Source organism: Pleuronectes platessa, chromosome 8 (genome assembly GCF_947347685.1).
Source record: "Pleuronectes platessa chromosome 8, fPlePla1.1, whole genome shotgun sequence".
Classification (NCBI taxonomy): domain Eukaryota; kingdom Metazoa; phylum Chordata; class Actinopteri; order Pleuronectiformes; family Pleuronectidae; genus Pleuronectes; species Pleuronectes platessa.
The window spans coordinates 22,408,886-22,420,914 of record NC_070633.1 but is presented as its reverse complement, the minus strand read 5'-3'; the positions used below and the strand labels follow the sequence as shown (position 1 = coordinate 22,420,914).

General features: G+C 39.6%; 1 protein-coding gene across 3 annotated transcripts in view; it reads left to right on the top strand.

Moving 5' to 3' along the window:
• Positions 1-12,029, top strand: part of enox2 (ecto-NOX disulfide-thiol exchanger 2) — a 159,721-nt gene that overhangs the window by 23,096 nt on the left and 124,596 nt on the right. For 2 of the 3 annotated variants that reach the window (XM_053429425.1, XM_053429421.1), the window contains exon 3: positions 11,218-11,307. The exons of the other annotated variant lie outside the window; for it this stretch is intronic. In XM_053429425.1, the coding sequence (XP_053285400.1) occupies positions 11,274-11,307 (34 nt within the window). In that variant the 5' untranslated portion in view covers positions 11,218-11,273. The remainder of the gene's footprint in view (positions 1-11,217; positions 11,308-12,029) is intronic. 3 annotated transcript variants of the gene reach the window in all.

Here is a 12,029-nt window from a genome sequence, read left to right as displayed (position 1 = left end):
ATTAAGACATCTCATTGCTTTTTCAGAATTCTAAGTATTTACCAGTAAAGTGCTTAATGTAGACAGATGTTGGATATGGTGAACAAAAGAGCAACAGAATTATAAACAGTGCAGTATCTTGGACACCTCCCAATGGCGTGACCGAGAGTGTTACTGTTTTATCTGTTTTTATGTTGTGGGACAGTTTTCACTGTACCCACAATGAGTTTTGTGATGATCATGACCAATGACAACAGTGTAAACTCATGTTATGGTTTTCTGAGCCGTTTGTTAGCGTGTCTGAGTTATACATTGGAGAGCAATACATTTACTGTCGGGTCTCTTTGGAGGATTGGCCGAATTGTCTAGACTGTCCCTGTCTCTTCTAAAATCTCCCAGGTTCTCATTCAGAGGCTGGTCTATCGAAGACTAACAGCTTTGGTCCTTTGTTTAAGAAGCACGGTCTAAAGTACACAGTGCTCATGCATTGGAAACGTGTCCAAATCCAGGTTTAATTGTTTAATGATGGAGAAAATAAGGCTGCTGCACCAAATGCATGGCTCAAAAGGGTTGTACTCAATCTCTTAATTAATCAGGGGGGTGTTTTGGGCGCCACCTGTAGTACATCATGTGCCAGCTGTTATTCCCTCTAAACGCCAGGTGAGCTGGGAGAGAACACTGCGGGGAAAGTGGCTTTATTTTGAGCAGACTAAAGCTTCATTGGGCAACTTTGGAGATACACAAAGCAATTAGATTCCAGTAGTTGACAGTAAGTTTCGAGCACTTTCATACATTAATTATCTTCACTGGGTGTCACAAAGAGCTCACTTAGAAATTACTGGTTATGTGCATGAATATTCAAGACTGCAGCTCGGCCTCGTGTGTCATGATAACAGAGATCAGGTAGAAACAAGTTAAAAAAGAGGCGACATTATGAGGGTGAATAGCTAAATAATGAAATGTCTACACCAGAGTCCTGTTGACGACTCTCACAATCGGCTTAATGATCAAAAACAAACGGCTAACGGCAGAAATGGTTTGAACCTGTGACCTTCAGCCATGACAAATTCAAGTGGCACATAAATCCACTCAACACCAGCGTTGCCATGCGCGTTACTTCGGCTCTAAAATGCACCAAATTTGAAGGGCTGTTGCGGAAATAAGTTTAGACATGCCATTACAATAATTCCTTCCTAACACGTATGTAATGCCCTTCGTCTTATCACTGTGTGGACGGAGGGAGCAGACAACCTTGACCCACCTAGTCAGTCTGTTAGGATTGCATGCTTGGCTAACCTCAGTGTCAGCGCTCTGATACGACTGCTTGGGATTGCAGACACATTGCCACCAATGAAGTAAATGACCTCAGGTTGCTTAATCAGCCGTGATGAGGGCGCAGGACAATATGGAGGCATTCTCATTCATTGTGTCCCCCTATGAGTTGTGTATATACTGTTAGCTTTAAGGTGTGGTTGAAAAAAGGTGTGATACCAGCAGTATACTGTAAATGATGAAGGGGGTGACCCAGCTTTGATTATCATTAAGCAGATTAGAAATACTTGGCCCACAATTAAATGGCACGGTGAGTGGCCCCTTCCAGGATGTTCATTGTCGTTTGAGATTTCTTCTGTGTTCGGGGCGAATCGGGGGTCAGCTGTGCTTTCTATTGGTTTAAAAGTCTTGTCTGAAATATGTTAACGTAGGCAAACATATTAAGAACCAAGCATGATTGATTTAATAGATGAAACATTTCTGAAGCCGACTGGAACAAACCTTAAGACTTTTTGCATGTGCTGCAAATGTTATTCCTGGTTTTTAATTACTAATTTACTAATCTTTTCTTATCGATTTGGTTTTACCATTGATATCTGATATGAATCTTGCCACAGCTTAATTGGAAGAAATTCGTATATTCTCCGTGTAAATTTAAGCTCTGATGATGAAATGATACATCAATCTGTCAATTGATTGTTTTTATGACAACGTTAATTCAAAGAAATGTTCCTATTTGAATATTATGCGTCGGGCCATTGGAACCTGTGAGATAGTTTTCTTTTTCCATAAAGGATGAGGGAAAAAATAATTACAACATACTAAAAACTTTATTTATATAGCACCTGTCAAAACAGCCAGTGCAAAGTGCTTCGCAAAGACCCACAAATTAAATAAAGACAAGAAAACATTCAAGACAATACGCATAATAAGACACTATCATTTATATCCAGATAAATGCTAATAACATAAGTTAAATTAATGGTAAAAGCAAAGGATGATAAACTTTACCAAGACTAACGTCCTCTCGCCATGTTCAAGAAAGTGGAATTATGTTTTGCTCATAGCTTTTATCAGCTGGCAGTATCTTTGTTGAGACAAGGTAATTAGGTGTTGAGAGAGGAGGCTGCATTAAGCAGCAGAACGGAGTCATCTTATTTTCAATCAAAGGCAATGAACTCCGGTCAAGACCTGGAGAAAACACAAAGGACCGGCCGAATGAGGAAGCCTCCTCACGACTTGTACAGGGAGAATGGATAGTGTTATTTCATTATTACCAGCAACAGACAGCCAGTTTTTGAGTGTTCTTAATTATGGGTTTTTCTTTGAAGCATAAAATACACACATGCTTAAGTGCTAATCAACCGAGGACTTTGAATCTTCTTTCATCTCTTTATCTTTTATTCCGTATATGAAAAGATATGGAACAGTGCACAGTCGATGTGCTGCTGGCACAGGCAGAAACAGACTCTGTTACGAGTCAGACAGCTGCACACTCAGCTTTCATTGCTTGACAAGTAATTTAGGACACAGATGATGAAGAAGCTTACTTTAATGTTAATTAGGCAAAGTATGACAGGGCTACTTTACTGTGTGTTGTACATTACAGAATGAATACTACCGCCTGTCGTTTTCTACTCACAGCATCCAACACACATAGTATTCACTGGTAATACGAGACAACACTCCTCAGGTCAAATGCCGTTTTGGTCGCCTGAAACCGTTTCAAACAGAAGCACCCTCGAGTACCAGCTTGTTAGGAGTCATGGTTTCAAGGTTTTTAAATCCTTCAACATCTCAATTTCCTGAAATGCTTTTCCAGAATCCGATGGGAGGTTTTTTCTTCAAATGAGCTAACCTTTTAATTTCTTACACGACCTCCAGTCGTGCATATTTCCCTTCTTGACATGAGTTTAATATTTTAGTCCCGGTATCATTGGTCTAACCGAAACATCAGAATTTAAGATAAGGGTTTCTGCCTTTAATGGTATTGGCCTCCCTGTCTCATCCTTTCCCCTCCATACACATGCTTTGGCCTGCCCTCCTACCTTTCCCTCCCCTGACTTAAATGCTTGTGACAGGAAGAGCTGAGCCCCATCTATCCCTTCACATGCAAGACTGCTTTTTCAAACCTTTATATACCAAAGGGTTGCTCGACTAAACACCACTGCTCTTTTCCAGCAGCGGCCTCTCTACACATACACCCGGCTGCACAGCCAAACCAAGAATGTGCCATGCATTCCGATATAGACTACTGTGCACTATAATCAAACCTTCAAGTGAATCGCCTCCATTAAAGAACACAGTTATAGGCATTTAAAAGGTATGAAAGCCTTGATTTTTACCAGGATTGATTCAGATAATTACCAGGACCTTTTAAAAACAACATACCATTGTTCTTCCTAATTGCCAAGTCTAGTAATTATTCACTCGTAATATTCTCATTAAGTTTCCTCTTTGTCTTACTTTGCTTTAAAACCAATGGCATGCACACTCAAGGTTTCTTTTGGTTTTCTCCCTCAGAGGGAAACTAATCCACACAGTTGTCATTTATCCACCTAAAGAGTTTTCTCTGTCTCTCCAGCTGATATTAAATCTTGTTTATTTTTAATTGTTTTGAATTAAATTCTGTTTCTTCTGGCACATCTCGATGACATCCGGGGCTATAGATTCCGCTGCATGGGTAAAACGATTTCCCCAACCTCGTCATTGGCCATGAATTCAAAGACATTATGTATACAGCAGTCAAACAACACTGGCTCTCAGCCCACTTGTAAATTACGGAGCGAAGGCCTTTTCCCAGGACTGCCTTCAGCGAAACCGTTATGTCAGTGCGGCTGTTTCCCATAACTGGCTCCACAGCTGTCAGTTTGCAGAGCTTTATGGCTCAGAAACCAGGAGGACTGTATTAAAAAAGGTGAAAATGAAAAGTAACTTGGCTAGGTTCATTAGTTTCTATATTGCCTGTGTCTTATTACAAGTAGAATGGGATTCTTCACTGTACGTTACCCCCAAAGTGTCTCTCAAGTGGCAAGGGGCAGGGGCTAAATATCTAAAGGCTTGAACCCTCCTGCCGTGGCCACAGGTTGATTCTGATCATGTGATCCTTATCCTCTCTCCCCTTTCAGGCCTATGCTGTCCTATCAATAAAGGCAAAAATGTCCAGAATTATCTGAAAATACTTGTTACTTATTAATGATGAATTATTTGTCAGTTGCAGCCCTGACAGTGTCTGTTTCTTGTCGCAGGTCCTAATTCACTAGTTTTTTAAGCATGTCTTTACTACTTTGTTACTTTGCTTTGTGTGACTCTTAAAACAAAACTGCACCAAAGCTGTGGACACTGTGTAAACTTTTCCATAAACCTTAGAAACTATTTGATATGTTATTCGAGGATGCACACATTTTTTATTGCTTTTATTGCGCCCTCACACTTAGGGGCGATTTCTTGTCTTGGGTTGATAGAAAATTGTATTGTGTTAGACCTCGGGCTATGTCCGTAACATTGTGGAAAATTGTTTTCCTGCTCAACGTCAGCCTGCTCAGCCCGAGCCTCGTCCAAACGATAGGAGACATACCCCACTTGTAGTCGGTTCTTTGTTTGGTGAAGGACAGTGGACACGCTTTGTTCTCACTGTTGTCTCGTTGCCCTCCCTCTGTCCTCTGGTTGTCTGGCACTATTGTAAATCTTTCTAAAGCTAACATTATTTTGTGATGTGGTGTCTTGAATAAATGGTGTAACGTCAATACGGCCACAAAAGCAACATATCAGTTGGTAGAAATTCTATATGGATGATTTACAACAGAAATACCTCCTCTGTTTATCACCTAGAGGTGAATTGAATGAGTTTCACTATCTTTAAAATTGTTTTTACAAACGGTGTATGAGTCGGCTCCCTACCTATCCATTTTGACAAGAGGTATTTGTGACATATCTGCACCGGAGCCAGCTTTGGGGGTTTTTTGTGCTCAGTTTTTATGTAGAACTGTTTTTACATTGTGTCATCACATATTGCAGCAAAGGGATGGTGCCATCTCTCCAGCATGTTGTTTCCCTGTTTGGAGAAAACCTTGACAGACTGTCATCTCTGCAAAATATCAGCAGGAGCTCATCAACATGCAAATACTGCACCACATGAGCACATGTTTGTAATAGTGTGGGAACTGTACTTTCAGTAAATTAATAAAATGTTGTGTACAGGTAATCATTTTGATTATATTGACGTAGACGCTTGAATTGTGATTGGAGGAAGGATGGCAGACGTCACTGCGAACATGACAAAGCTTCTGTCTGTTGAAGTGTTTTCATTCCCACAACCCACATGCGATCTGTCAACTGCCAGGCTTTTCCTTATTGTTACTCACACACGGTCTATTCAATCAACTGTTTGAAGCCACAACATGCACTCTAACCCTATTGTTAATTGAAGAAAATGTTAAACATATTGTACAAATCATCACATATGTGTTAATCATGTTTTTTTAAAGATAAGATGGATATTGAGCTGTAGGCTAAGCATTCATTTGAAAGGCCAAGGATCTGTGGGTAATTAGACTTTAGCCCCCTGACCTCGCTGTCTCAGTTCAAGTGTTTACAGGATCTAGAATTTTCATCTTCCCATGAAGGCAGCACTTAAAGCAAAATTACACAGGGGAAATTATGAAGCTCTTACACATACAGCTCTGAGTCATCCGATCGAGTTATAAAGTACGAATATTTCTTTAACTGCTACCGATCATGGAAACCGTTTTTCATTTTGTTTAACAGATCATAAAGAAATCAACTTAGAACTGTTTTTGGCATTTTGGAGTAAAAATGCCCAAAACTTGCATTTTCCAGCTACTGTTTGTTGTCATGGCAACATGTGAAGCTGCACATTACACTGTTAAAACAATGATTCATTTATAAAATGATTATTATGTTAATAAGACATTAACTTATTGTCGTAGTCCTATAATAGTACTTTCATTTAATAGCAGTCATTTTTTAGATTACATTGTTAACATACCATTATGCAAATCTTATATTAATATAGTTGATTGATGTGTATCTGTATTGCTTTAAGGTATAAATGTATTTAGTTGTGTATTTGGTTTATATTACTTACAGTATAGATAAACAAGTCATTTATAAAGCTCTGGCTCAAGGTTAGTTATCCAACATCTGCAATAATAGTCTTTTTATGTATGTTTGCCTCCTAGGACACGTTGAAGCAAATCATGAGTGGTCACCTTTTCCTTTTATGCATCAGTTCTTTGCCTGCAGCAGCGAGGTTGTGTGGGTTATATCTTCATAACAAAGGTTGACTGATTATTGATACATTCACACACTTCTATGTTTTCATACGGGCAAACCCAAAGGCTGATACCAACATGTCAAGGTGTTTTTATCTGCAGATATAATCGGCAGACCAATGAATCAGTCTGGCTCTACAGAGCATCATGGAGTTCACATATTGTCAGTGTGGAATTCATAAATCATAACATAATTTTGCTCACATAAGGAAACCTGCTATTTGGTATTCTTAAGAAACCAAGGTCAAGGATTTCCATCAGAACAGTGGTACAGGAAATCACATCTTATATTTGCGTCTGGAGAAGTTAGAAAGAATTGACTGAATTTTAATTATAAATTAGCAGCACACATTTAGATAAATGTCTCCTCATCTGACAATAATGAGGATAATCCATTTGCTGGCAAAAATGTTATTTGTCAGCACAGCTGGTTGTCGCAGTAAAAATGTGAGAAAAGCTGTGTAAAATTTGATTAATTGAATAGATTTGAATTGACGAACATCTGGCTCGAGTTGCAAAAAAATGCTTTTTTTTCTCAAAAGAAAATCGCAATTTACTTATAATACCAACTTCAAATTCAGAATAAAGATGTAGGCAAGCAGATGCACATTTGAACTTAATTATGTGTGTATTTGCGTAAACATGACAGTTGTTTAATCCAGGTACGGCTTTTTCCCCCCTTCCCTTACTTGATACTCTGGACACATTTCTCTGGTTTTCAGACAAATGTAAAACCCTCGGAGCTTTCTTTTTGTTGCCCCTGTGCGGGATATGAGGTACTTCATCACAGAGATAAGCATGCCGACTGAGGGACAGCTACAGGAAAGAAAATGCACACTAGCGCTGGTTGTGAAGTACAGATCAGTTCTTGTGAAGTTGCTATGATTAATCCGACACTGTGAATTTTGTACTTTGGCAGGCTGCAGTTTCCCTGCTGAGGAGATAAATGATGAATTGACCTATCTGGTATATTATGTGGTATCTCCGTTCTCATCACTATAGGGGCTGGTTGACTCTGATAATCCTCTCCTCACTGAGGGGATCCTCTAGGCCCTGCTAGACACAGGTGTCTGGCTTCACGCATTTGTCAAGATGGCAAATCTGTGTCTATAAACTATAGATGAAATAAAATACATACTTACACAAGGCTAAATGTGTTTAACACTGAATATCTGCATGAGGGGATGCACAAGAAAATTGCATTTTAAAGCAATAAAACTTCCATTTGCTACTTTATTTTACCAGTTAAGTTTTTATATTCAATAATCGTGCATTCAAATTCCCCCCGGATGTTTTGGGCCTACTAATACATTACACTAAATAAACAATCAATTTATACTATTTTAGAAACTTATTTTGTTATAGCTTTTTCCTCATTTTGAGAAACTATTTAAGTGCAATTTCTGTTTCAAATAAAATCTCCTCTTTTATTTTAAGAACATTTATGGTCACAGCCACTATTTCTGCAAGAGAATCGGTCTCTCCGGCTTTGAATCTTGCATATTTGTAAGTGTGCTGAATTTGAATCAGAATTTCAGAGACATGTTTCAAAGGCTAGTGTGAAATATCCTTCCAAGCTTCTCGGCCTCATTTATTATCATTAGTCTACACATTTCCTCAAGTTAGCAACTCCCGCTCCCCACCCACCCCCACCCAACTATATACATGGAATGATAAATGCTGGTAATAACATATATGATAGCGTTGCCATAGGAGTGATGATTATCATTTGTTGTCGTGCCCACAAAGGACTTTTGAAAAACGGATTTTCATCGCATCCTCCTCGTTAAGATAATTCCTATTTTCTCAAATTAAAATAACTGTCATCATTCTTCCAAAGTTTGAGCTAATGTTTTTCTGATGTTGAATAAGCGGGCTGTATATCCGTGCACACAGTGGGTCTGTGTGCCTTTTCTTGCCTTGGCCTTGATTTCGCCGGGTGTTTGCCATTACTGTGGTGAATGGTTCACATTTTCAGCAGTCTCACTGGCTCTCAGTCTTACACCACTCCAGGCCTAAAAGACCTGTCAGTGCAAGGACACATTACTCTATCAGTCATTCTGCTCCTGTTTACAAGTACACTACTGTGCAGTAATGTGTAAAAACATGTAAACAGCAAAGTCTAATTATTTTTGCATTTACCATCATCTGATACTTTAGTTTGTTTTGTTGATTTAGAACATAAACTGGACATAAAAATGGACGTAGACTCTGAGTCAGTTAACTGATATCAATGCAAGTTTTCTCTCAGATGAGCTGCAGTAGGCTACTCCACTTGTTGCAATGACAAGTCGGTTTCTACAGAAGTCTATGAATAACTGATGATGTCTCACTTGATTTGTTGTGTTGCTAAACATTTTGAGTTCATGGTCGCAATCAGTTATGGTCCAATTTAGAGTCAAATAATGGTATGAACTGGGGCATGGATAACATTTGATTGACAGCTAGTGCCATCCAATGGCTGCGGGTGACATGTGTAGTTCAGTGTTCTCAAGCTCTCAGTCAGGCTCCCCCCTGCTCCTCAAATATGGTAACTTCTAGTTTAAAAAAAGATTGTGTTTGACAACATAATTGCTAATCGTGGGTCAGAGCTCTTTATTTGGGGATTGTTCCAACATTGTCAACAGAAATAGAAAAAATGACAATTTTGAGTTAAAATTGGATTCAGATGTGTTTAAAATACGGATCTTGAAAAAATTATATTTCTTTATATGGTCTCTTTTGACAATAACCATGCTCTGACAGCCGCTGTCTGAACACAATCCAGATTTTAATCAAGCTACATTTTTTTCTTATCCCCCAAGCATGTTTTCTTTTGTAGTCTGCATTGTTTTCTCTATTATAACCATCTGGAAAAGGGAAAAAAATTGTGCATTCACTCATAGAAATCCCCTTGGTATATCCTGTCTTCAGAGATCATATTCTCTCTAATGGGTCATATTAGGAGGTCACTGGAGGTCAGCTGTGTAGATAAGCACACCATAGAAATGGAAGTGATTTTACCACAGACAAATAAAAGGGATAAAGTGTTACAACCTGTAGACAACTGGGGAAGTGTTTCGGAGTCTGGCATCACTGCATTTGCTCTGGTCTGTTTTTGTGCCAGGTAAAAATGTAACAAACAGTTTGATTCAGTGTAGGAGCTGATCCCATGGTTGCTCTTTTTAGGTCGGTAGGTTTTTTGTCTTTAAACCTGAGTTTCAACAGACTTCAAATATCTAAATAATATTTTTTAAAGCACTTGTTTCTACAAACTGCTAAACCTCCAGAACTAAGTTCATCCATTTTTTTTGTGCCTGTAAATGTAGGTCAAATATCTTGGTCATCACTTTACAGAGGATTTAATGGATGATAGAGATGTTGTTTATTCCAGCCATGCTGAGAACTACATTTTCAGGGTTACTTCTTTGTACGTTCAGTACATGTCCTCGACTGATGTCAGGGTCTAGCTCCACAGGGGTCCTCTGCGTGCCTAGTTGTGCATCTATTGTGTGGGTTTGAAAAGAGCAGTTTGCAGAGATGTACGGGTAATTGTGGTTTGCGAAGATTGCCGTGAAGACGTTATTCTGTGTGCCAAGATCTTGTTGGGCTCATCGTGTACAGCAGCATCAGCATTGATGCACCTGCATGTCGGGCAGTGATAAATGATAAGAATCTCATCAGTACCTGACGTGAAGAAACAGAACCAATGTAGTGGAATCACGACAAACTGTGACATGAAACTTGGTCAATATGTGCTTTATATGTCATGTATCGTGTGTGTGTTTTAATGTGATTTGTAGTGTATTGGGCTGCAAATAATGGATTTTCCCATATACTGCATTTTATAGAGATGGACAACATGACAGCTTCCAAAAAGAGAAGACAAAGGGCATCAATTGCCCACGGGTGACTGACTGCAGTATAGGGCAAGCACCTTGCCTCCTTCGTGTTAGTGGCTTCATTTCTGATTGGGTTAGGAAGTTGTGACACGTCAACATCATTGATCTTGATCTTATATGTGACATAGTATCAAAGTTTACTAAAAGCCTTAATATCCCTTGAACTTCAGGTAAAATCCCCAAAATGCAGTAAAGAATGTGCACGTGTTAACGGAAGCAGGACGTTATTGTCGGCAGAGGAGATCGAGGTTCCGGGATCACTGTGACCTTCTCAGTGGCCCAAGAGTGTGTTGGCATGGCATGACTGATGCAGATTATCATAGCTGGAGAAAGCCAATTACTCTGGTCATCACGGCACCCTCAGGGCCCCTCTCGGTGGAATGAAATGCATTACAGAATTGTCTGTGGATCCCTCTGGCAGCGTTTTATATTTCCTCTATGCTGATCCCCCAGTTTGAATGTTAATAGTGCAGTCAATGGGACCCTCCTGTGCCTCAGAGCCCTCCTCGGCTCAGATGAGCTTCTGCTCCACAAAGCAGGAAGGTCGTTCTTTTTGGAGAAGCGGATGAATTACATTGTTCTGTTTGTCTTCTCTCTCTATTCAAGACAAAGCTGTTCTAGTTTGACCCCTTCCTAACTGCTCCTCGCAGTCAGCGTCCTTGAACGACTGCGGAATAAATTAATGAATAAGTCACGTTGCAGGGTTGTAGTGTAACAGACTCTTCTCTATCATCTTTAGACCAAACCACTGATCAGACCTTTTTTATCCCTGGTTTCGATTTCCAAAACAGATTGACTATGAGAGCTGTGTGGCAGGGATCACACACAGCGGCGCTGCATCTCTAGGATGTTCACAGACTACAGGTCGAGCCGAGTCACAGGTAGGAGGCCTGAATGTCTGTATGAACGTTGGTGCATATGTTGGTGTTTCTACTCTATTGGAATGTCACATCAAAAAGAGGATTTTCTGCTCAAATCTTTGCTTCACACAGAAACAACAAAGCCAGTGACCCTCAAAATGTATATACGTTAACTAGGCTCCTGGTACAGTAGGTCTTGTTAGTGTCTGTGTGAAATTGTGATAATGCTGGATCGTTGCTCCCCACTACTGCCCCTTTAAAATAGATGCCCTACTCTTATTCTGCCATTGAACACTGAACCCAGTGGGAATCCTCTGTACATATTGCACATCTAGAGAGAGTTTCAACTGCAAAGAACTTTTTCATTCACTCAAAAAATGAAATATTCATAACTCTTGAACAGCATGGGGTATCTGGCATAGTTTGACAGAGGTTTGCATAAGATGAGATGAAATGAAACTAAAACAATGTTTGTGCCAAGGAGCTTCGCTGATCTCTGGCATGGATTCTGCGGCTCAGTCTGGGCAGTGCGTTCACAGAAGGCATTTTTCTGAGGATAGAAACTGCAGGAGGAGGTTTAGTTCCTGTAAGCCATTAAACACCACGCAGCAGACTTTTGTTTCAACGGCAACAATGATGAGTTTGTTCATTAATTACTAGAGATCTAATTAATAGATGCAAATTGTGGATCAAGAAACCTAATCGCTCACATGATCTTGCATTCATTCATAGCTTCTATGTAC